The sequence below is a fragment of the Rhipicephalus microplus genome, chromosome 7 (genome assembly GCF_043290135.1).
Source record: "Rhipicephalus microplus isolate Deutch F79 chromosome 7, USDA_Rmic, whole genome shotgun sequence".
NCBI lineage: Eukaryota > Metazoa > Arthropoda > Arachnida > Ixodida > Ixodidae > Rhipicephalus > Rhipicephalus microplus.
The window spans coordinates 68,953,860-68,978,912 of record NC_134706.1 but is presented as its reverse complement, the minus strand read 5'-3'; the positions used below and the strand labels follow the sequence as shown (position 1 = coordinate 68,978,912).

The window sequence follows — 25,053 nt, the reverse complement described above, 5'->3', positions numbered from 1 at the left end:
TAGGGCGACACACAATGGCTATTTTCCTTAGTGGAAGTGACGCTTCATCACGTGGGAATGACAACATAGGCTGGTCATTTTGATTGGCTGGAAACTGCAAGTCACCCACAGTAATCATACGGCATGCAGTGACTGCAACCAGCCTTGAACATCAGTGGGAGAGTGAAGTGTGAAAGGGAATGCTTTTCTCGTCTGCTGGAGTTTTGAAGTTTGAATGTTGATAACCTCTGTTACCGAATTCATCTGAGCATTCCACACTACATACGCTCCAGCACTAGAGAATTCAGAAAAAAATTATTGCGGGGCTCTTTTAAGGTTGTAATAAGCACTGACATAGGTGTTTTGTATTCAAGTGCACTTGTGTGCATATGCTTGTGAATTCAAATTTTCCAGACAACTAAAACATGCCTCGAATGTTAGGATGTTTTTACATTCAGCTAGCACTTAATCTCCAACATATTGAAGTACTGAAAATAGTACAAAATTAAAATCCTAATTTCGGAGAACATTATATTTACAAAATGAACTCTGAAAAACATCGAATATCCACCAGAAAAACTGACTCCAATACACAACCAGATTTAAAAAAAAAAAAAGTAATAGGCTCCGAAAACATTAAACTTGTGTGCTACTTACTACCCATGGTTTACTATGCCGTCTTTTTAGGTTTGGTACTTGACAAAATGAAATAGAAAGCACTCCCCAAGATTTATCGACCAGGAATATCTTGAGAGCACTAGTTTGCATTAACTAATATTCGCTAGCTGCGTGAGGCCAGAAAGCAAGAGTCCAGAAAAAAACGCAAAAGGAAATTACGGCGATACCGTCTTACACACCTGCCAATTTAGGTCAGAATTTTCCTACTTTGCACAGCTAAAACTTAAGCATTGCACTACACTAAGCCTCATAATAACAAAGCTGCATGTCACACCAAAATTACGTTTATTTTATCCTAAATTTAATTTTAAAGGTATATTACTGACACTGTACCTATTGCAAGAATATTTTTGGTTTACTTCGTTATAACATATTTCGTGATATCCATGTTCGTTACGTCGAGGGTTCTAATGTATATTGAGCAAAGATTTTTTTTTCTGATCCATAGCAGACATGCCAACTTGGCAACCAGTGAAGCTGTGCAAGTGAGTTCACACGCACTTTGCAAGTGATTTGCAAGTGTTTGCTTGCTGGCTCATGGCCTCGCTCTAATACAGCAGCAGACGTTGCTATTTCATTAGAGCACAATTATGGCTGGCTATTATTCATTGCGACTCAAATAAAGGCTGTGTTGCAGCACAGTGTCGGCTTTCCATGTCGCAGCTGTTCAAACTCATTTTCGACCTCTTATATGGTCTATATAATGGCATGCAACAAAGGAAAACTAAGAATCACTCGTTTACAAAAGTGTCCATGTAAATTGCTCTCGCTTCGAATGTGGTATAAGTAAGGCTTCTATTATAGGTGCTCATCGAATTGGTGTTTCATCAGATTTGCATTCGATAATGATTTGAATATCACACACTTGCCTTCAGACCCATTTGGAAACTCACTGCAGAACTTTCCTTGAAGAGCTTCACTGCCTCATCAGTTTTTCAGCAATGAAAGAGTTCTTCCAAAGACAAAGAGGCAAGTGCTATCAGCTATCCATACACACAAAATGACTAGCAGTGCAAGTTCCCTCCTAGAGACCAACTTCCGACCGAGACAGGCGGACGAGCCCCTCACCAGAGGGGCGCGCGTGTGCCGTCCTTGTTCCGCAGGAACCGGTCCCTCATGCTCTCGTAGAAGTTCATCCGGCAGCCGCTGTAGACTGAACACACGCACACACACAAACACATGCACAGACAAGTGTCACCGAGTCAAATAAAAGGAACAATCTGGGCCAATAGCCTAGAGACCACAGCACCCAACTAAAGAAAGTTCGACACCATGCATTAGATAGGTGGTACAGGCGCACGTAGGATGTGCCATTCAACTTCAGCCGTGTGCCTGCTGAAAATAAGAGCTAAATTTAATCAGCGACTGTGGTCTTTAGACTTTTGCTCATGACTGTGCAATGACCAAACAAGACGTTATCATTGATCAAAAAGCAAACCCTAGCCTTCAAAAAAAACTTTTTTTTTCTTATACATCAGCTTCTACAAAGCATGTCACAACACTATTAAGCTGTATAGGCTGTTTATTGCCATATTCTCTAAGTGCTTCTCCGTTTATTATGCAAATTCAAAATGGTTAACAGCACCAATATGTTTAACCTCAATTACCCTAACAACAAGTCAAAATCAAATTTGCAAGGAGGAACACCTAAAAAATACCTACCGTAGTTGCATAAGTGGCATCATTAATAATGTTCACAACTGCATATACTTACAGTTAGGCTGAAGTAACAAAAGTGGCATTATGGTAGGGATGGTACACTGAGGCGCTCTAACATCCTCAATACTATTAATACAATAGTACTAATTACAATAACTTGAACATTCAACACAACGTTCTTTATCCTAATATAAAATTTAACATTAAGCATTTCACATTGCACAAAAGATTTATGCGAGCATACACCCTCACCGTACCCTGCATTTAACTTTAACATCGACCCCAAATCTTTCTATTTTCACTCAAGTATCTTCAAAGCCCTTAAAATGAATACTGGCAGTACTTACATCTCTGGGGGTACGATTCTAAGACAAATCAATAGGATAACTGTTTGCCCCGGTGATTTCGAGAGGTTAAGCGATTACTTACTGAGGTGCCGGTAGATGGCTGGCGGCAGCCCCTTCCACAGCTTCAGCATACCTTCCTCTCTCACTGCAATTGTGAATGGCGCATGAGAAACCCTCGCAGCTTAAAGCACTGCAGGCGTACGTTTGTGTCCACCTTTGAAAATCTGACTCACTTTTTATGTACTGTAGTTGAAGAGAAATGAACCACAAGAAAATAGGAGGGATGCACAGGATGGATTCATACAGCGTGCTTGCTGGAAAAGAACACCCTCGTGATCCAGCAAGCTCACACACGAGCAAGTGAAACTCCCACACCTGTGCAGAACACAGGCACCTAATCGAACACTGCTCACTGTACTCTACCCTAAGATAATGGGCCATTGCTTCTCTCCCACGCAAATGGCGACCGTTCCTTCCAGACATAGGCAATGTGCCCTATTTCACATATCAAGTGGACACTGTGGATGCAATGCAAGAAGTTCAGCCAGCAAAATGTGCAAGTCCAGACCATAGAGTTTCCTAAAATCAACTAAAGGGGACTCTACTAAGATCATTCAGCAACCATGAGAATTATGGGTAATACATGGTACTTGCAGGCCTTTAATCGCTAAAGCATGTTGCCGGGCTAGTTGGTTGGGGTTCATCATTTATATAGAAAATATAAATTTTTCGCTGTGTGTGTGTGTCTCTCTCTTTTTGTGTCCTTGTCATGGTGCGCTATACCCATATAAATGATGAACCTTTAATCGCACTTGTGGCTTTATTTATTGCTGCGTTTCAGTTTTCTTTCAAATAAAAGAGCAAACCGTTGTAAAATTCATAACTGGATTTGAGTTGGTGAGCCTAAATTAAGGTGGTGAAGTGTAACTGATAAATTACAGCTGATTGTTGTTTCGCCACAAAGCAGCCCCAAGCAATGCAAAGCCAGAAAGAACGCAAAGTACGAAGACTAGACGAATCCATGTACCACCTGTCACTCCCATGGTCACTGAAGCGCCATGCGTTGCAACTCCAATAGACACTAGTGCCAGAGTTCCCTCTAGTGAATATACCATAGGAAACCTTATGTAAGCACTGGACCTTGACCTCCAAGGTAGTGCCAGTGGGAGATTTCTCCAGCACTTTGTTAAACAGTAAAAAATCGCAGTGTGTGCATGAACTAAAAGCAGACTGCGGCTTTTGTGTCCAATCGGCATATGCGATCGGCATATTCAAGTAGGAAACATCGGTCCATCGCTGCGCCCTTTGTGCCTCCCCAAAATCCTCTTCTACCCAATGCCGTGATGAGCGCCAGCATCAATGTCACCACCAGTGTAAGCATTAGCACCCGATGTCTCACATCTAAACATGCATAGTTGCCTTTAGCGGGAGATGCTGTAATCTTTTTTAGAGGTTTGTGGAGGCTGGATTTCATAGTCTCCAAGTAAACTGCTTCCTTTCTTCTGAGTGTTGTTCTCGAGGCCGCTTCGCCTGCCTTCTCATTGTTGCTGGTGCCGACTGCCTTGGTGCAATCGCTGCGAGACGGTTGCGCCATAGGCACTAGCGCCAGCATTCTCTTTAGGGTATTTATAAAAACTTTATGGTCGATGCACCTCCCACATAGATTTCATCGTCATAAATGCGGCCTCTACGATCAGCTCTGGCTGCTCGCTACCAGAAGTAGTGGCGGAGGCCAGGATACGAGAATACAAAGATGCAAGGCGATCAAAAGAACCTGTCGACAACAGTATAAGTTATGGGGTTTGTTGAATCCTGAGTTTTCGCGCACAGACAGCATCAATGGTTAACCCATAATCGGACACTTAAGCCGGAATATCTGTGAAACGAGCTCCTTAACACTATGGTGTAAAAGTGTAAGCTCTGCTCACAGAACCTCTGTGCACCTGCGCTTCACCAGTGAAAGATAGTTGTGATAGCTGGTTTATGTTTTAAGCGTACATACTTTTCTCAGCTAACATAAATCCTATGTGTATTAATGAGTTAAAGGTTTCTCATCATTACCTGAAGGATTAAGTTTGGCTGAGCAGCTATGTCAGAGTCCCTCACAAAATTTACCATTACGTTCAAGTTCCCGACCTAAGTATACAGTGACACAATCGTGTGTCTGTGGGAAGTCAACTATATGAAACACTCTAGAACTGCTTGACCTTACCAAAATGAGTAAACACAATTGAATGGAGCATATTATCTGTAGGATGGACAGCGACGCCTGTGGGCAAAGCTGGTATATTTTCTTAGATTGTAACCAAGCGTAGTTAGTGTTCCTGCCAGCTAATTCTTATCAGTCAACATTCTGTGGTGAATGCTGTAATTAAGCCAGAAGGGTGCCTGATAATAAATTTGTATACTTTTCTTAAATTTTCTTTCTTTTTAGAAATAAGTAAAGATGCCAGGACTGTCTACTTGCCAATGCCTGCAGCAGTTTTGAAGAATCCTCGTCGGTCAACTATTTGACCCTTGGCGGTCAGCTCCCCTTGAACTTGCAATCGCGTCTTCACGATGTCCAGTGGATAGGTCGCTGCATAAGATAGCGAAAAAAAGAGCAGTACATATGTGTTTCCACAAACGTAATTAGTACTTCCACCTTTAAAAAGCCAGCAGCCATCATCAGAACAAACCCTTCAAATCGAGATTTCTTGCAAAATCCAAAAGCACTTATTTAATTTGACCATAACAATGCTGTTTGATTCCAGGCCCCTTTTTTCATTTCTCTATCAATGTGGTTTTCGAAAATTCTCACACAAGACATGCCAACGATGACCTGGGTTCCGAGTCTGAAACTTAGAATCAATGCCTTTGGGTTTACCTCTCGTAACACAATTTACTAAAAATAGCTTAACTAAGCACAAATACTGAAAGCATTAAAATGAACCTGAATTCTTCGTTTTAATGGGAAACAGTTTGCAATACCACCTCAGTATCATGTGGTGTTTCACAAAACTCTGTCGACATACTTCTTTACCCCATATCCTAAGACTTCCCAACTGTGCTTTTGCTCTTCTGAATAAATTTCTTTGTAAACGAGAGTGCCTTGTACTTTCACACATTTAGTATTTCTGATCACCAGATTAGATTAAATCTATAAGTTATTGATGGTATTATTGGCACATGCAATTTAAGACTGAGAAAAACCAGGTTTTTCAAAGCTGTATTGAAAATTTCTATTACTGATGGTGAGCGACAGACACAGGTACACTTGCGAACAGCATCGTGTGCATTTCTTTCTTTCTCTTTGAGATCTTGCTGCTTGATGAGAAGTGTAGCGCAGGTAGAGCCTCAGATCTGTCACTGCAACATTCGTCCACTTCACTCTTATCTACCCTGTTTCACATCCTGCAAGACACGCCTACTGCACTCTGTGGATGCTTCAGATTAGACAATATCGAGAGATACAGCGTGCCTTCGGCAGAAATCTAGGCGAAAATTCTCGCCGGATCGGTGGCTATCTCTAGTCGTAGCATAGATGTTGAGAAAAAAACGAGTCAGTCGGTGCCTCTCATTGTGTCTGATGCGTACTAGCGATTAAACCGCAGGCTGATGACGTTCCAACAAAAATTATTGGGCAACTAACTACAGCAAACGAAGGACCAGTAGCGGGCCCAAAATGTTGATTGCGTGTATGCTTCGTTGAACCATGTGTGAATGATCACTTCCTTCTGACCACAAATAATTCACGTGCATGACTAGCTTGAAGAAAACCAGCTGTTCAGGGAGAGTTGTCATGAGTTGCTAGCTCTTATGCAGCCCTCCCCGGAACAGCTGCCTTCTGGGGCTGCTGGCAGGCAGAGAATGGCTTGTGCCAATGGCATTTTGATGGAAATTAGCTTTCATCATCAACTGAATAAATTCTTGAATTTTCTTTTCTTCCCAAAAGCCAGGAAAATAATAGTGGCCAGTGTTGTATAAAACAACAAAGACTACGACGTGTGATTGGTCTGCAAAATTTGAGCAAGAACAGGGCATCAGCGAGGCCTAAAAGGTTTATCCCTGATCAAAGCAGCTGTGTAGAATCAAGCAAAAGCCATACCTATGCAACCCCAGATGCAATTCAGTTCTCATTAATTTTAATCAATTTCTAGGGCTTTATATGCTGAAACAACAATACAAATATGAACTGAGTGACAGTGGGGCACTCTTGCTCAATTTTGACTATTTGGGCTTCTGTAATGTACACCTAAATCTATGTATACAAGTTTTCTCGCATCATGCCCTCATCGAAATGCTCCGACCAAAACTGGGAATTGAACCAGTGCTCTCTAGCTTAAGACAACAACACTACCTGCTAGGTACTCGCCTGCACTCCAACACCAAGTCAGTCAGCATTAATAGCAAAGCTTAGAGGAACCGCTCTATGACACTTAATGCTTACACTTAATACTTTCTTCAGTGCCATATAGGACACACATGGTTTCACTGCCATTATGACCGTTTACTTAGTTCAGTCTACAAAACAGTGTTTTTTTATTGGCTTTCTAGACAGGCTCTTTTGTGCGACTGGTACTTGCAAGCTCTCATGAAGCGCCTGCAAATATTGTGAGCGTTTGTTGGCAGTGCACACAGATCAACACACTGGATTGATGTGCCGCAGCCAGCACAAGCAGAATCCACTGGAAACAACTGGTTTGATATGGCCTACGCTTGAGCATACGATGCCACCAATGACACATGCTCAGATGTGAGCTATCTCGAATCAGGTGTAATTCCTAGAAGTCACTCTGCAGTCCGCTGTGTGTCTATCGAGCTTCACAGATAAGCCTTTTAGGCCCTGTACACTGTTAACTTAGTCTACGCACATGAATAAAACATAGGATGTCAGACTGTTTCAAATACGAGGAACATAGTGAAATATTTTTGGAAGCTGCTCATGCCATCGCCATCCAGACATTCAAATGATGTGACTCACTGTGAGTTTCTTACACCTCAATTCACTAAGCTACCACTCTGAACTGGTGTAATTGACGTTATGGGAGATGATGCACCGTTCTCGACCATTACTTAACCATGCACAACAGCTCACTAGCTTTGCAGCAAATTTTAAGATATTTCTCAGTGTGTGACTAACAACATAAAAGTCTAAAAACAGCAAGACGGGGAAAGTGGAAGCATGCAATGAAAAAAATCCATAAACAGGGGTTGTGTCGAAATGTCAGCTCAACACAACGTCTGCTTACAGATTTTTTTTTAAGGTAACATAAGTCTTCCTCGTGGCCTCGTTTGTCTTGCAAACGAAATCTTGGAACCCTTCCATGTTTCTTAGGGCAACTTGGTGCAGCCGCATCGGAAGAGTCAGAGTGACACAAACGACACAAAAAAAAACTGTGACGATAAGACGTCCTCATGGACCAACTAGGCTCGCAATCTTGTCACAGTTGCCCCTCTAGCCACGCTTGTTTACCTCGGAAATGAAGATCGTTTATGTTTTCTTGCGCGTTCGCCGTTCAATATTGCGCGGGCACAGATAAGAAACGACCACATGCAAAAGATCCCTTGTTCATTTTGACCCAAGAGAGCCAAACTCGCCTCCATATCAGCGAGCGACACATGCCTCTCAGCACAGCGCACGATGCCACCTTGCATGCGACGAGGAAAGTTGGTTTAAGGGTACATAATAGAGCACGATAAACTGTTCGGACAAGAAAAGGTTAGGACACGCACTCAGTCAAGTTCTTTCCTCGTGCATGCCGCTTAATTTAAGCGCTCGGGCACATAGTTCAACCTCATGCATTTCCCTTCTGAGGTACCGTTACAAAATCGGTAACCAAGCGCGACTTCCTCTGTTGCTATAGGGAACTTCGCGCCATCCTTGAAGGTGTCCGCGACAACCTGACCTTGTGATCGGGGCCCGCACATTTTTCCCCCAAGCGATTCTAGACGAGACACAAGGAGGTACTCTAGGGGCCGATTCAGCGCACAGAGACGAGACTCGAAAAACAAAAGATCAACAAAACACGCGCGGCCGCACCGCACATGCGGTAACGGTACTTAAAAAAAAAAAAACTGGTATGAACGAAATGATGGACAGGTACACAGACAAACATGGACGAGCACAATCTTACTGTTTTCGTCTTACTATGTCCTTGTTCATCATTTCGCGCAAACCACTTTTTCTTTGTATCATACACCAACGTACTCGCCCAGCTACAAGTTTTACAGGATCCACGATGAGAGAAGAGTGTTTTACGGCAAGGCGGCGTGCGCAAAACGCCACGTTTGGGAGGCAGGGAAACACTCACTCGTCTCGGCAACAGATGCGGCGGCCACGGACAGCGCGTACTTGTAGAAAAAGCTGTCGACGTATCGCGGTTCGGACGGGATTCGGGCGATGGTAGCCGCCATGACGACCAAGAGTTAGACACCACAATATCGTCGATCAGGAGATGCGGTGTCTTCGGAAGCAGCGTGCTCTTCTGAACAACGCCGCGTCGCCAGCCATCACCTAAAAGCGCGACCGGCTTTCCTCCTTTAGCACGACGGTAAACCTCGAGGTCGTTGTTAGGACTTTTAGAAGCAGTCCCGGGATCGCCAGCACATCGCTCATCGCCGGTGCACCATGCCCCCCGCAAAACGATGCACGGCGTCGTCAGCTGTGCGGCGCGGCCCGCCGCGGCGCCGGAAGTGGGATCAGGTGGGTTGGCAAAGAGGGGCGGGAGGAGCATAGCCTGGGAGGAGAAACGCGAAAAAGGAAGCTAGCTTGCACGACTATCTAGCCTCTATAGCACGACTACTAGACCAACGCCTCCTAGATATCTCGTGCCTGCCGGATTATCGATGGTCACTTGGGAAGCGATGGTCGTCGGAACTCCGGTGATGGCGCCACTCGAGTATGGATGTCTTCAAATAAGTTTTTATGTTTTTAAAGCTTATATGCAACAAAAACAACGTAAAAAGTTTTAAAGGCGTAAACAAAATTATAATTAACTATACGTAAGTGACGCCGTCATTTAGCAAGCAATTTCTTTAATACAAGGCATCCTCTGAAATTAGTAACAACGCCAAAATTGCCAATCTCAAAGGTCAAGTACAAAAACCTTATCCCTACGTAGGCAGCGCCGCCATAGATGACCGGCGTTTCGCGCTCATCCGGCAGGCACAAAAAATCTAGGGGGCGTTGACTAGACTCCCAACCTCACAAGACAATAGCTGAAGCGCTGAAGTCAATGAAGTTTACACATTGACTGCCATGACGTAATAAAAGCACTTTCTGCGCTGCTAAAAGCGTAGCCTTCAAGATGTGTACACCACACACAAAAAAAAGTTTCTTAGATAAACGTTTTAATTTTGATTAAAAACCATAATTGAAGATACCTGAAATTGAAGTTATAGCACTTCCACTTGTTTTGTTTTTTTTTTTTTGCTCTATTAAAATAATAAACAGCATATTGCGGTTTTGTACTACAATACGACTTGCGTTGCAGTTTAACTGTTTTGTAATATGCGATAAACTTGCAAAGTTTGGTGAATTCACAGGCATTGTTATTCTCTTCAGCAGCATATTGACATTTTTTCTTAGGTTGTTACCCAAGCTTTAATGCACGTGTTGCATAAATTTGTCCACTGCGTCAATAAACAAGTACCCGGACAGATAAGAAAGAACGCTGTAAATCATTTAAATGTGTACACCATAATAATTACCGATTTGAATCAGGCAATCTTACGTACTTAGAACAAGTTATTCGCATGTTTGTGTTTTGAGAAGGCCTTGAGAAGCCTCAAGCACATGATCTCGGGAGATCCCAAAGTCCAAAATCCTTATTGCGTCCGCGACACGAAGTAGTTTCGCATATCTTGGTAGTATACTCAACAAGAACAATACAATCTGCACGATTAACTAATGCAAACGTACTGAAGGCAACTAATGAGCTTGATTCTTGCAGATTTCTGTTGCACCATAAATATCAGCGTTGGCAGCGTGCAGCTGAGGCCGGCGTGTGACTCAGACCTACTTTCGACCGCGACAGGTGTTCATCCGCAGTGATTCCTGCGCGCTCGGTGGCTGTTGCTGCGATCGGTGTTCCTCGAAATGAAAAGTGTGCGCTGAATAGAGGGAGTGTGCTGGTATTTCTCCCTCATCAACCTCTTCGCAAGCTTCGTGCAGCTCGGATTACGTCGTTGGAATCGGCGCGTGCGTGTTTGTGTTATCAGTGAAGTGTTTTTTTTTCTGTGCATAATAAGTTCAACGAGGAGAGGCGCACTCCACCAACGAGGCAGAGGCGACCGTCGCTCGGGGGTCGTGATTTGCGCGTTCCCGTCGGGGGGGAACTGGTGCAGATCGCTAGGCCTTGCGCTACCGGAGCACAAGATACGAAGGCTCGTTTTTTCGCGAGTCAGACTGATTAGTCGGCGTTTGTGAAACCATGGAAGCCATAGCGAAGCACGACTTCACGGCGACGGCCGACGACGAGTTGAGCTTTCGCAAGGGCCAAGTGTTGAAGGTGAGGTTTCCGCCGCGAGCAGCTCTCGCGGCAGCGATGTTTTGATTGTTGTGTTGGTGTGCAGCCGAGCGCGTTTTCGACTCGCTTATGATCAGCTTCACCCCGTGTATGTGTGTGCTACGACTGCGGGGCGGCCGGTTGACGTTCCTTACCCTCCCCTGATCCCGTTGTTGCCGATCAGACCGTCTCGCCCGCTCCGCGCACTGCTGTTCTCTTCAGTTTCCTTTGTGTTTTTTTGCTTCCTCCCGAGCCCATGACGTGAATGGCTTTTTCTATCGCCGCGATAACTGGGCCGACGACGAAGACTCGTCCGCCTGCGGGGGTCGAAAGATGGGCGTTTTTTTTTTCTTTTTTTTTTTCAGCTCGGTTATGATGGCGTGTACGACCCTCTGGCGTCGCGAAGGATGTTTCTGAAGAACGAAAATATCGGTAGCTGTTGCATGCCTTGGAACGGGAGGATGAATTCCTCTCGTTGCTAGTACAGTACTGGTGACATATGTCGAGCCCCCCCCCCCCCCCTTTTTTTTTTATTTTTTCGACAGTCTGATTTGACTGGATCTCGCCCACAATTGTCGCCACTATTGTCCTCCGTACTACGTGATTCGGCATCTGTCGCGACAAGTCCCCGCTCTGAGGGGAGAAGAAGCTAGGAGGGCCGGCCAGACCCCTCCCTGCGAAAGGTTGTTTTGTTCGTGTTAGTTGCTCCTAGACAAGAAGCCGTGCCCGTTGCACGCGAAAACGATGCTACGAATTCGAGGAGGAAAAGAAAAAAAAAAAAGCGCTTTCTGTTTTTCTGTTGTGGTCGTCGCGGCTGCTTTAGTGCGTCGAAACGGCTCAGCTCGTTCTCGACGTGCCGTAACGGCGCTCCGCAGCTGAGATTTGTTGCTTCGCCTGCCCAGCACATCAACGTTTTTCTTTTTTTTTTTTCTCGTCTACCTGCTGGTTCTCTCTGTTTCGCTTTCGACCGGGCATGCCAGCCAATAAGTCGACGACTCCTATTGCGGGGTTTTACCCCGAGTGAGTGAACTGCGGGGTGGGTCTTTGACCTAGAGCTCTAAGGCTGCAAGTGGTCTTTTATCTGCTTGACTGGCGGTGTTTTCTTCTTGTATGCTTAAACGCACGTGTTGATGGAAGTCCGTTTCGTCAAGTCGCACGACGCCTTCAGGGCTTCAGCGTCGCAGAAAATTACGAGCCAGAGCGCTCCGACTTTCAACTGAAGTGTGATCACAAGAACGGTTGCTTGCCAGTGTTTTTAAATGTGTCTTGATCGTGAAACCTCAGAGAGGTCAACTTCATCCGCACTTGTTGAAGTTTCGGACATTTGGGTTCGATCGTCAGCGAGCCTTCAGTCGCCTTGCTGCCATTTAATTGCAGGAAGAGATGATCGATTTTGTATTCTCCATACTTCCTTTGTTTTGCGCATGCGTTGTACTTCTCCCTTCCTTTCTTCTTTACTATTTACATAACTTTTTTGTTAATTCGTTGAAGGTGCAAGTATGTAACGTGCTTTTTCAATTGATGATCTTCAATTGTACGTGAGTAATGCAAAAACAACCGTCTACTCAGATTTATGTGCGCATTAAAAAAAAATACCAGGCAGGTTAAAGTAAACCCAGTCCCCTCCCTACACGGTTTCTTCTTATGGTATCGTTGTTTTGTTGCGTAATACCCCAGAAATCGTTATTGATTGCTGGTTAGCGTTCTGTCTAACTCGAGCCCCTTGTTGTCACATACTGAAATCACGTTGTACAATCTTGCCAAAACTACTTCCATGTTGTGTAGCTTACAGGAAACCAGTACTCCGAATTCTTAAAAAAAAAAAAAAAAAACGCTGTTGAAAACCGGCGTTGAGGGAGCAAGGAACTTGTTTCTGCAGATCGGAGGACCGGATGACCTCGGGGCAGACGTTCAGAAATAAAAAAAAAAAAGCGCGGTCTTGTCGTTCTTTTCTTTTTGTTTCGGCAAGTGTCGCGTTCGTCGAAATCTTTAACCGACGCGAGAGGCTATCTCGACACGACGTCGCCTTCAAGGCCCGCTTTCAATTCTGAAAAAGTGTCGCGTTGCGCGCCCCTGGTCTCATCTGTTCGAGGCCCTCCAGAAAGAAAACCAAGCCCCCAACCGCTTTTTTTTTTTTATCCTTCGAATGTAGCGCTTGTTTGCTCGGTGACAAGGCTGAGATTTGTTTTTCTTCGCTGGCGGTCCGCTCCGTGAAACCTTCACGGTGTCGCACTGAACGCACACAGACAAAAAAAATCCCGCGCTAATGTTGTTGCGTAGGCCTTAGCGTACTTTTAAATCCTGCACTTCACGCAGCTCCACTAGAGTTAACTCGTTAGAAAGTGCGTATCACGGGCACACCCAGGAATTTCCTCGGCAATAGCGCGCTTGCCATCGCCTCGGCGATTGCTCGCTTGTCGAAACGGTGGCGCCCTCTCTCGCGGGGCGCGGGCATTAGCTATATGTCTTAAAAGCGTTTTTCGTAACGTTAAGCACATAATTGCGAATAATTCTTGGTTATTACTGTAGTTTGTACTATTTTAGACATTGCTAGTCTGTGTTTCACTTGTTTTGAGCATTGTTAGCTTCGATTTAGACTTTTGCTGACTACTGCGTGACTATGCTGACGTCACAGTAAATGGGAGGACGAGCCGGGACCCTGAAGAACTAAAGCAACTCGAGAATGGAAGCGCTGCGTGCGTTCCCCTCTGAATTACGCGTCTGCTTTGGAACAAACACTTTTTTAGGGTTATTAATAAACTAAGTGATGGCGTTGTCACCGTGGTCAACAGCAGAGCGATGTGACCAATTTAATCAGATCCATTTTTGCACAATCAGCCACCTCACGCAGTGCGTTTGTTGAATGCTGAACAAGATGGACTGCTATTGAGACCTTATAATCTTTCACTGGTGTCGGCCGGAAGTGAGGTGCTAACGGTTTTTGCAAACTGTGAAATATGTTGCTCGTTGCATGGTAACACGGCTATTATGCGTCGCGAAATCTTGCAGAAGCACAATGCAATGCAGCTGCTCAGTACTACAGCGGCGCTTGTCAAGAACCTTAAGTTTCAGAACAGTTAATTTTTTTCGCTGCATGCGATGTCAGTGCCTTTGTTCACTGTTTGAAATGGAACAATAATTATTGATGAGAACTAATGGAGGCGCTGTCAACGCGAGTTGGCAAAGTGGATGGAGGGAAGACCGCCAGTGGTAGAGCATCGGGCGCGTTATTCGAAGGTTGCAGATTTGGATCCTGCTGGTGTCAAATTATCTTTTTGTTCTTCACATTGACATAATAATTATTTCTAACTGGCAATATTGTTTCTTAGTTCTCGTTAATACCGCGGGTTTATGTAAAAAAAGAGCCCGCAAATTTACACTTTTCTTTCAACAAATATTATGTTTCCTCCCAGTAGTGTAGGGTAGCGAACTTGGTCCTACAAAACCAGTTGACCTCCCAGCCTTTTTCTTCTTGTATTCTCTGCCTCGTCATCAAGAAATACATGTTTTTATACTTGGCCATAGTAGGTATATATTGTATTGGTTGCTAATACTGTTGTCTGCCGAGTTGACACGTTGTTCACGCAGTGGCGGATCCAGAGAGGTGAGGTGGTAGGGGTGATTGCCCCCTCCCCCAAAGCCTGTCAGCACCCTTCCTCCTCTCTTCAGTGATTTCCGTCTACCTGCTATCACCAATTAAGACAAATGAGTGGGACCCTTTTGATGAGACATTGAAGGTGCTCAGCAACACTTTTTGAGCATGGTCAGAAAGCGCTGCTGATCGGTAGTAGAGACTCCCGACAACACGCGAGCCAAATATTATAGCGCAGCACGCGGCCTGAAATTCGCAATAAATGATCAAAGTCAGCTAAAAATTGATTTCTCTTCTTTTAGCAAATCACGTAATATGCCCAAAAATCACACGTAGCAAGCCCACCTACCAGCTATTGGCTGATTTGAACATAGCGCGCTCGCTCATTACAGAGATCGCCGCGGGAGGCCGCAACTTGTCCACTCGTGCGCGCGCGATCACACTGAAAAAGCCGCGCATCCGAAGAAAAAGTGCTCAAGGTCACGAGGCGGCTTCTCATGGTGAACAGTGGTGGCAGCGACTGCTGCACAGTGACGCGCTGGCAGACCAACTCTGGGCTGTCCAGAGGGCCCGTGTGGCAGCAGAGGGGCTTGACCTCTCTGTCCTGACGTGGGAGAGCAGCCAGCATCAGTCCTAGACTGATCCTCAGGGCTTCAATAAAATTCTCCATACCGTACAGGGGCGCGCGGGACGTTTTTCTGTGGCCCTGCCATTCCCCCCTGCTTTGCTTCCAGCGCTTTCGTCGGGACGAGAGAAGAGAGAATGCGATTGCCGCGTGTGACAAATCTTTGTAATTCCGCTCGTACTGGACGGATTCTTGAAATTTCTGGGGCGTTAAATTCGTGAGGCAATAAGCTCTTCCAATGAATTCATTCCATGGTAACGTGAAAATGTGTTTCAGGACCCATTTAAGAGTATTTATTATCTGACAGAGTTTTGTGCCAGTAAAAAAAAAAAGGGGGGGGGGAATGACCACGACCCCCCTTACGGCTGTTCCTTCAAGCGACCACCCCCCCACCCCCTTAAAATGAGTGGCTGGATCTGCCCCTGGGGTCACGGTGCTCGCGTGTTTACCCGAAGGTGGCCGTTTCGATCCCGGCCGCTGTGGGTTGAATTTCGACGGAGGCGGAATGGTAGAGGCCCGCATACTGTGTGATGTCGGTGCACGTGAACCAGATGGTCGAAATTTCCGCAGCCCTCCACTACCACGTGGCGTCCCTCGTAATTATATCGTGGTTTTGGGTTGTCAAACTTCACAATCTGATCGTCATAACTCTGCAGTGCTTAAGGCGAGAAGCCTTAGAACGCTTCATCAAAGGGCAAAATTAGCTTTCGGTGGTGTCGACACGAGTTAATGCAAAAAAAAAAAATGGTGGCGTATCGGCGTGCTTCACTAGCAAAGGTCGTTGAAAGACGATAGTTTTCTGTCTGGATAGTGAGAATAAAACGTTTATTCCGCGAGAAAATCTGCGAGTAGGCGCTCCGTGAGGTATTCACGCCATCTAGCAGTAATTTGAAGAAGCGAAGTTTTTCTTGAACGCAAAGTCGCTGGTAAGTGGCAGCACCTGTAGATTAACCCCCGAATGCAGAGATGTTACTTGACTCGTACTTGACTCGTTCTTGACTCAAGACAGTCTTGCCGGTCACCATAAATCGTTCTCGAACTTGCGGATGACTTGAAGGCGACTTAGGTCGGTCGAAGTCAGGACAAGTTTCAAGTCAGCTGCGGGGCTAGCTTGAAAGCGACTTCGTGCGTTATTCCAACATGGCCACCTTTCGAATGGACGTCGCGCAAAGGGTGGCCGCTTTTGAGTTTGCTTGCCTCGCCACAAGCGTAGCATTTTCCGAGGCGCACTGCCTGCCGAAGAATCTTGGACCCGCTTTACGTGACCGAGGAACTCCGATGGAGTTGTACGACGAGGAACAATTCCACGCTCGATACAGATTCACGAAGAACGCCGTGCGGCAGCTGCTGGGTATGTTGCCGCTCCGTGAAAGTGGGGACAACCGAGGACAGCCTGTGCCCCCAGTGTTACAGCTACTGATGGCTCTCGGGTTTTGCGGCGCTGGCACATTCCAAACAGTCACCGGGAATCTCGTCCGCATTCCGTAGTCGACAGTTTGCCATGCAGTAGGAAAAGTTACGCTACTCATCGCAAAGCACCTGTACGCAATGCTGGTGCGCTTTCCGCAGCCGGCAGCACTTTCTATAGTTATGCGGGACTTTTATGAAGTGGCTGAGTTCCCTGGTGTTACAGGCTGTGTTGACTACACACACGTGCTATTAATTGCTTTGGTGGGGACGACGCCGAAGTGTTCCGTAGGCGCAAAGGCCATTTCTGTTTTTCTTAAACACGACAATTTCGGCCTCTTTTGGTACAAAATTGACTCGGTGGTGTGTCTGTGTGCCTCGTCTATCCTTTCGTCCCGTCTAGGGCTCTGTTTCTCCCTCAGATAGCATCGCTTGTAGCACAACGCTACGTAGAATTCCACACACATAAAAAAGAGGTGCCCTTATTACGGGTTTTTTTATCCGCTTCACCATCATGCAGCGAGACACTGCTGCACCCCGCGAGACAGAATTCTGCTGAGGGCAATGTCCTGACCCCCGCTTTTTCTCTTGTTTACCACGCTCAACAAAAGGATACGAATCACATTTGTTCCCAGAACTTGATTTTTTTTTTTCATATATGACTGCGACCTAGCCTACTACAGGCATGCACACAGGCGAACAGAAAGGCAAATACCGTGAAAATCGCGTCACCTCGTGAATTAGGTCAGCACAAATACATGCTGTGGCGTTCAATTGAAAAAAAAAAACGACGAAAGAACCCAACACGATGCTTGCTTCGCCTCGAAACAAGCAACCGTGGAGAAACGCGCCGCATTTGGGCGGCCACTGAAAACGGCGGGCAACGAACGCTTTACAGAAGCAACACTGCGCACTCTAGGCAGGCACTACGTGCCGCTCGTTAGCCGTGCAATGTCAGGAATATGCTTGTTGCCCTTCGTTTTTATAGTTATTTTGAAACGTACGGTCATTTTTTGACGTAATGCATGCCTTACGCGAACAACTTCATTATTACCCTCGTTAGCAGGCGAGCAACGTGTTTCTGCTTTGAAGCTCGTTCTTGACTTGACCAAGCAAGACAGCCGGAGCATCTGTGAAACGCGAAGGCTGACTTGGGCGTTTTGAAGTCCGCTGCTTGCTTCACGCCGACTTGCTCAAGTTAAGTTGAAGTCGTGAGCCAAGTAACATCTCTGCATTCGGGGGTTAGTGAAGCGTAGGAAACACCCGTTCCTTAGGTGATAGCGTCGCATTGCCAGTGCCACGTAATAAGCAGTGTGGTCTTTATAATTACGTATCTATGCGTTTTAGAAAGTAACTTACTACCTAATGACCCCGTACTGATGTTGCGCCAAAATATTAGTAATATTTGTTTTCTTTTTTTTTTTTGACAATGTCAGCACGTATAAACGCAGAAGCCAGATCAAGATGGCTGGTTGCTCAGGAAGGGATTAAACTTCCGCCGATTCCACTGAATCGGGTGACAGAAGCAGAAATAAATACAGACCAAAATTTCTGCGCCAAAGTATCCCAAGAAAGACTATTAAAAATGCCACCATCACGTGACGTCACCGCTTGATCGAGCGCGGGCCGATCACGGAGGCCTTGCACATTAGGTGCAGAAAGTTGTTGGAGAGGGAGGAGGAGGACCGAGAAGAAATGGAGTTGGCCTTCGATTCGTTTTGGGCGAATGCGTTAAGGGTCACGTGATTTTTAGGGGCGAAGCTCCCTAAGCCGTGGGTCGTGCGTCCGCAATGTATGTAGTATAGTAGTAGGTAGCCACCTCCACGGCCGGACTAGAGGAGCAGCACGTGCGCACTCATTAGAATTGAGGAGGAAAACCACGCACGGTAATCATAAATAAAAACATACTTGTTTATGAATAAATAACCCACATAGAAGAGTATCGGTGACTTAATATACAATAAAATTTGCCTTGAATTTGATGCTTACTGAAAAGAAACTAGTATCAGAAGGACGCACTTCGAACACGATCTGGTTGCCACGTTGAACTCGCTGGGCGTAACCTCCTTGGTTTTAGCAAGGTTTAGCGAGTGTTGGGCCGCATTTCCATGAACTAGAGGCGGCGAAAGGTGGGAACTAGACACGAAGCGCAGGCAGTAAGAAAGTGTGCGCGCGCGCTGCTCCTCTAGTCCGGCCGTGCCGCCTCTCGTTTAGTCCTTGGAATGTCTGCTGGATGGCGGTACTTTTATATGATAACTGTATGATGAAAAGATGCGAGATGGCGGTACTTGGGAGTGTTCACTAGATAGACGGACGGTTGGACAGACGCATGGGGAGGAGAGACAGACAGATGCTCGGACGGACGGATAGACGCGCGGATGGACCGACGGATGGTCGCACAGTTGGACGCACGGACGTATAGAAGGAAGAACAAACAGACGTACGGCAGCGCAGACGGACTGACGGATACTCCGCCCCACTCATCATCATGCACTCCGTGGATATCCTGTGATGTTTGTCTATTTCTCGTATTGCGCGTGTACTTCGGTAATTGTCTTTCAGCGGTCAAACGAACGGGGACGAAAAGCGACGCGATGCAGGCTGTGTTTGTCCTTGTTCGTTTGTGCCAGCATGTCCAAGCAGACGCTCTTTGAAGTTATACTTCGATAAGGCGGTTCTTTACCAATGTGCTCCAAAGCGCAGTCCACCTGCTCCGAAAAGTTGGATTTTTTCGGCTCTCAGCTGTTCCAAACCTTCAAATGCCAAGGGCAATAGGAAAACTACAAACATGGTTGTAAGTCAGACCAACAAGGCCGAATGTCTCCAGTGGTCGAGAAAAACGAAACCTTCTTACATCTGACCGCGTTTGTTTGGCACAACTCTTATCGGCGACAACGTAGTGTTCCTACGCAAAAATCGGTCCTCTCTGCGGTAGACCTGTGCGGCTGATACAGCGTTTTTTTTTTTTTTTCGGCTGCCCCGCCGTGTTGACAATTCTGTCACGGATATCGTATCAGTATCACGTGATTCGTTTTCGACCCCGTCTGAGCTCGACCACGATCAAATTTATCGGCCGCGATTTACTTACTCATTTTGTGCGGGATACCAGCGATGGAGTAATTGGATCCGGGTTTTGGCATGAATATGATTAAAAGTGACGGCTTAGTTGTAAACCTTTTCGTTTCATGGACCTCATGTACACATTTACGCCTAAATTTGATGCAGTAAGCAGCGCCACTAATTAAGAAAATAGCGAAGGTGGAAATAGCCGCATCCAGCACGCTATCGATTCCCTTTCTGTTTAGTGGTGCTGACACGGGTCTGAAGGTCACCAAAGTGGTGGTTTTGAAGAGCCGTGCTTTTTAAGTGCACCTCGATTGCGGTGTTGGCGCAACACCATTTTAGGCGGTGTTCTCTAGGTCACCTATTTCTAATGGTCTTGAGTGGGGGCGAATTTATCGTGCCTAGTTCTGGGGAATCGCTTCGGGCGTCATCTGGACGAACTGAGGAAGTGGAAATCACGCAGCGGCGAGCACAAGTACCACTTGTGCAGTCTTAGATATTGGAAAAAAAAAAATAACGTTGCGACGAAAGAAGTCTGAGCAGTTCCGGGTTGCCTCTGGGAAGACGCTGAATACTTCCGTTCGATGTAACGGGAAACAGTCTGGCGAAAGCTGTTTTTTTTATTAGAATTGCTCGCGACAGCAGTGATCTAAATGGCGGCGAATGCAATTTCGGCCTCGTTTGGCCCTTATCTAACCGCGCGGACGGCATTTCCGAAACGTCTCTTCGACGCGCGCAGTTGCGTGTTGGTTATCTTGTTGGTATTCCATCGTGAAAAAAAAAAAAAAATCGAGGACCTAATTTTTATTCAAACTACCCGTAAGTCAAAGTGTCCGCTCCTTTATTTCAAAGGGGCGGCTTCTGGATGCGAGTTGCAATTACCCACCACGCCTTTCCGCCTGGGTTGCTGACCAGTCGCTTTTCAAGTACCTCCCGTGTTGTTTTTTTCCATGCAGGGCGCCAGCGCCTTTTTCTCTTTTATTTAGAAATAGAAGTTGCATTACTGTTGTTTTTGGTCGCATCGGCAGCCGCCATTCCACAAGTTGCGGTTGAGTTTCCAACGTGGATGCCAGCCGTAGTAGCCGTGCCTTCGTCGGCTGCGCTTAGGTTCGTTTGTCGATTGGCAGAGGCGTAGCCAGGAATTGGGGTTGAAGACCCCCCTTCCCCGAAATCTTCAAGTTTTGCTTGCGTACAGGCTCACATACAAAAGTACGCACGAACATGAAAGTGTGGTTGAACACTTCCCGCCGCCGGCGAAAAAATTTCTGGCTACGCCCCTGGTCTGTGTCGAGGTCACTGGTTCGATTCCCAGCGCCGACCGCTGCCTTCCCTTACGTGCTATGCCAGCACTTTGTTTCAATTTGTTGTTACCAAACTTCGCTCATTGATGCATCCCCTTTCGTTTATTTACCTCGGTTGCAATCACAGGGGCGGACTCGATGCTTTACCCTCAGTTCTTTTTTCATTTTTTTAATATAGCCCCGCGTGATTGCTGTTAAAGGGAAAATAAAAAGGAAAAAAAGTTGTGTTATTAAATGCTTCCTTCACAAATCTACAATCGCCGCGCTTGCCTCAAGGGGACACTTGGTAAGCGAGAAAAAAGAAAAGAAAATGATGTGGCTACTCCCCCTCGAAATTCCCGCACGAAACGCCGGGACGTCAAACTTTTTGACGGCGTCTGTTGGGTTCTACAGATTTCCTAACGGATACAAGCGAGGCGATACATATCTTCCGAGGGAGCGTACGGCTTAATCACGTTGGGCTTAACGTACCATTTTTCTAGGAAATCTCGTGGGGACTACGTGACCGAAATGCAACGGAAAACATTTTACATGGATTTTTTTTTTTTCGTGTAATAATGAAGCTGTTGCGATGAGGAATTACGGCACAATCGTTTTCAGAGTGCAGATTACCGGCCCTAAACTGATCTGTTGTATCACTTTCAAGTGTCCCTGTAACGATCAACGGCGTACAATGGAAGGAGGCTTGGCTGGGCGTTTCTCCCCGAATCCACCGGTTGCACCGATCAGCCGCGGCGACCCACTGCTACTCGCTCCTCCTCTAGGTTTCTCGTTAGCTAGCTCGGTCGGTAGGTAGGCGCAGCGTCCGAGAAAGACCATTTCCTTTTTTTCCTCGTGCGAAGCCGCCGGCGTTGCGGGTCCGCGGCGGACCTTCTTTTCTTAGCGCCGTTTCTGTTTCTTTTTTTTTTCTTTTTCTTCGAGCGGCTTGTTTCTTGTCGTAGTGTGTGAGGCGTTCATCATTTTGTTTTCTTCCCACCGACTCTTCTAGCAGCAAGTGATGAGCCGGCCGGCTTCTGTGCTAAAAATAAAGCTCCACTTCGGGAAGTCGTGGCGCCGGCCCGCGGGCGGTTCGAAATCTAGAGAACTAGGACTGTCTTCTCTTTCTCTCACTCTCTCTCACACACACACCGGCGCTGGCTTGGACGTCTGCGATGTTCTGGGCTAACCTAAAGCCGGCTTACAGGGAGGGGGGGACTTGTCTCGGCTTCTGCTTACTTCCCACATTTCGCATGTGTCCACTTCTAATGAGAAATGTCTGCCTGCCGCGCCGCCGTTGCGTTGGGGTTGAACTACACTTAGCTTACGAGGTCGCCAAGGTCGCGGGTTTCAATTCCGCGGCCGCAGTTTGGTATTGGTGGGGGTGCAGCTTGAATCTGAGTAAGCTTAAGCAAAAGGTGAATTGGAAGCATGAATGTGAAGTAGGGAGGGGGGGGGGGGGGCACCTTTATTTTCTTCTCAAGTCATCATATATCTCTGTCGCACAGGCACCCGCGAACTCCGTTTAATTTCCTCGTCATTACGACAACGGAGATGCGGCCCGTGTCATACCCTTGTCACACGGCCACCACCGAACCCTGTTAAAAAAAACTCCGTCAACGTAAATCTCCCCTAGGGTGTTCGATGGCAATGGAGCTGCGGCAGTGTCACACGGCAGACAAGGTTGTAATAGTTGACGCCAGGAGGCTCAGCGGGTGCTGTTTGATTTTCGCAGAAGTATCCTAATTTCATCTCTAATAGCTTTTTCTTGTATCTTCGTTATAGGGTTTTTACTGAAACAATAATAAAAAGGGAACAAGGCATTAAAAAGTATTTCAATTGAAAACCGATTCGCTAAATGTAGCGACGCTAGCCTATTAGTGCTTAGCGCTATGTTTGTTTACAATTGCGTTGTGCTTGACAACTAGCTGTTTTTGTAGCCCGTACGTTAATCGGGTCGGGTCCCTTTACCCATACCTGCAGCCATTGAAGCAGGCGACGATGATGCAGCGCTGTTTATCATCTCTTTCACTGGCAAACGCAAACACGGCTACGACAAGAATTGCATGCACGAACAAATTATTTTTAAATGGTAGCGCCCGGCCTGACTCGCGAGGCACAGTGTGGAGTGCATCGGTGTGGAAAGTAGCTGCACCCTGGCGGGCTTTTATATATATATATATATGTAAAGAAATGCGTTATGAAATTGGTACTGCAACAAAAGAACATTTAATATTGCCAAAATGTGTTACTGTTCTCACTGCGGCAGTTTAGTGCTCGCAATCTTTTTCTGACCTGCAGATACTGGGGACGAGAGTACCTCGTTCCGCTGCAAAGGGAGATCGTCGAACGTCCTTTGCGAAATTCTCCGTTTGCCTTCGTTTGCTTAAGGGTGGCCGTGTGACGCGGGCCGCATCTCTCTTGTCGTATGGATGAGGGAGTTAAACGGTGTTCACGGGTGCCCGTGGGACCCCACGGGGATTCGCATGGGGTATCACATGGTGTCCCTTACGTCAAGGAAGTTAAATGAAGCTTTTCTCAAAGAGAGTCTGGTGATCTTCCTTAGTGGCTGAAGGGAGTACTCCCGTCCCCAGTAATCGCTAGTCAGGGAAAAAACTGCAAACACAAAAAAAGCCTCTGTCAACACAGTACTAAACTTTATCACTATTAAAAGTTCTTTCACTGCATATAACGAAAAGAAAATATGCGCACAGGTGTATGTACTCTACACACAATTGCTCGCCAAGTGTTATCATGTCGCCATTTGAAAAAGTTTTTCCGAGTTCGTGCCAGCCATCTGTGCGTGCAGTGGTGTTTACATCTTTGCAACTCGCTCGCTTCTTATTGTTTTGCTCCTTATTCTACTTCAATACTGCTAAAATTCATAGCAGCAGTTGATGCAGGCTTTCTTCGTTCTTCGTTGACGCCTGTAGTCGTGCCGGCACTACATGCAAACTGTTGTGTGACCCATCCACAGCAAGGGCTTCGTGTACTGAGTGCAAGACCTGCTCTCATCCGATATTATAAAGAATATTATGATTTCTACGTGGTAGTGCAACTTCAAAGAGCTCGGCGACAACTTGCAGTGTGTTTGACAATCGGTGTACATATAGAAAATGCGTGCCAAGACAAACGTACAGTGTTGCCAGCATTCCTATCAACATTATTGCCAACTTGCTTAGGTGCACGTGCCTGTGATAAAGCCAAAATATTTTTTTTTCTGGTTTTGGTGTAAATAAATTACAGTTAATATAATAAACATATGATAGGAAATGTTTTCAGAAGTATTAGACGTGTAATCTTGCATGCGGAGAAAGTGCTGCAGTGCCTAATGGGCCCCTTGCGACTTCTGTGTAAAGCCGAAAGAAAATTAATGAAAAAAAAATATGCACTCCTTAGCAATATAAACATGCTGCCCCAAGAATTTTGCAAATACATATAGCCCATAATACATACGGCCCATACCGTTAACCAGGGGCCATATGTATGGCCCAGTAGGGGCTATACATAAACCACCGTGAACCAGCAGTGGTTCACAGTATTATAAGTACGATAATACTGCACGGTCATGATTGACATGCCACTTTTTTAGGCTGCAAGTCTTCTACTAACCGCTTTGATCATTTCATCACATTGGGCCATACACAATGAGCTAGATGCTCACACAGTTAAAACTTCAAGCAGATTATAATGTTACAGCATTACTGTACTTAACGTTCAGCAAACTGGCACTGCTAGAACAGCAGTGTGGAATTGCGGTTTTACAGGCTTTTAATGATTATGTCAGCCTAGAACAAGTAATGTTAAATTCTAAGAACTATTTACTATCCACTTTTACCCCCTAAGAAACCTGATTTAGTTTCGGGGGGGGAGGGGGGGGGAGGGGGCTAAACCACACCATTGCTTCACTTTCGTTTTTATATCCTTTGCGAGCGAT

At 46.0% G+C, this 25,053-nt stretch overlaps 2 protein-coding genes across 4 annotated transcripts in view; one reads left to right on the top strand and one right to left on the bottom strand.

The window, feature by feature from the left end:
- Positions 1 to 9,396, bottom strand: part of Ucp4A (Uncoupling protein 4A) — a 53,030-nt gene extending 43,634 nt beyond the window's left edge. Inside the window, exons 1-4 of one of the 2 annotated variants that reach the window (XM_037430582.2) lie at positions 8,957 to 9,396; positions 5,131 to 5,241; positions 2,746 to 2,808; positions 1,726 to 1,810 (exon numbers count right to left, since the gene is read on the bottom strand). In XM_037430582.2, the coding sequence (XP_037286479.1) occupies positions 1,726 to 1,810; positions 2,746 to 2,808; positions 5,131 to 5,241; positions 8,957 to 9,059 (362 nt within the window). In that variant the 5' untranslated portion in view covers positions 9,060 to 9,396. Of the gene's footprint in view, positions 1 to 1,725; positions 1,811 to 2,745; positions 3,596 to 5,130; positions 5,242 to 8,956 lie in introns of those variants that run through there. The other variant, XM_075869253.1, reaches the window with a different exon arrangement.
- A 1,323-nt stretch (positions 9,397 to 10,719) lies between these two features.
- drk (growth factor receptor-bound protein 2 drk) overlaps positions 10,720 to 25,053 on the top strand; it is a 33,167-nt gene continuing 18,833 nt past the window's right edge. For both annotated transcript variants that reach the window (XM_037431208.2, XM_037431207.2), the window contains exon 1: positions 10,720 to 11,155. In XM_037431208.2, coding sequence (XP_037287105.1) covers positions 11,078 to 11,155 — 78 coding nt within the window. In that variant the 5' untranslated portion in view covers positions 10,720 to 11,077. The remainder of the gene's footprint in view (positions 11,156 to 25,053) is intronic.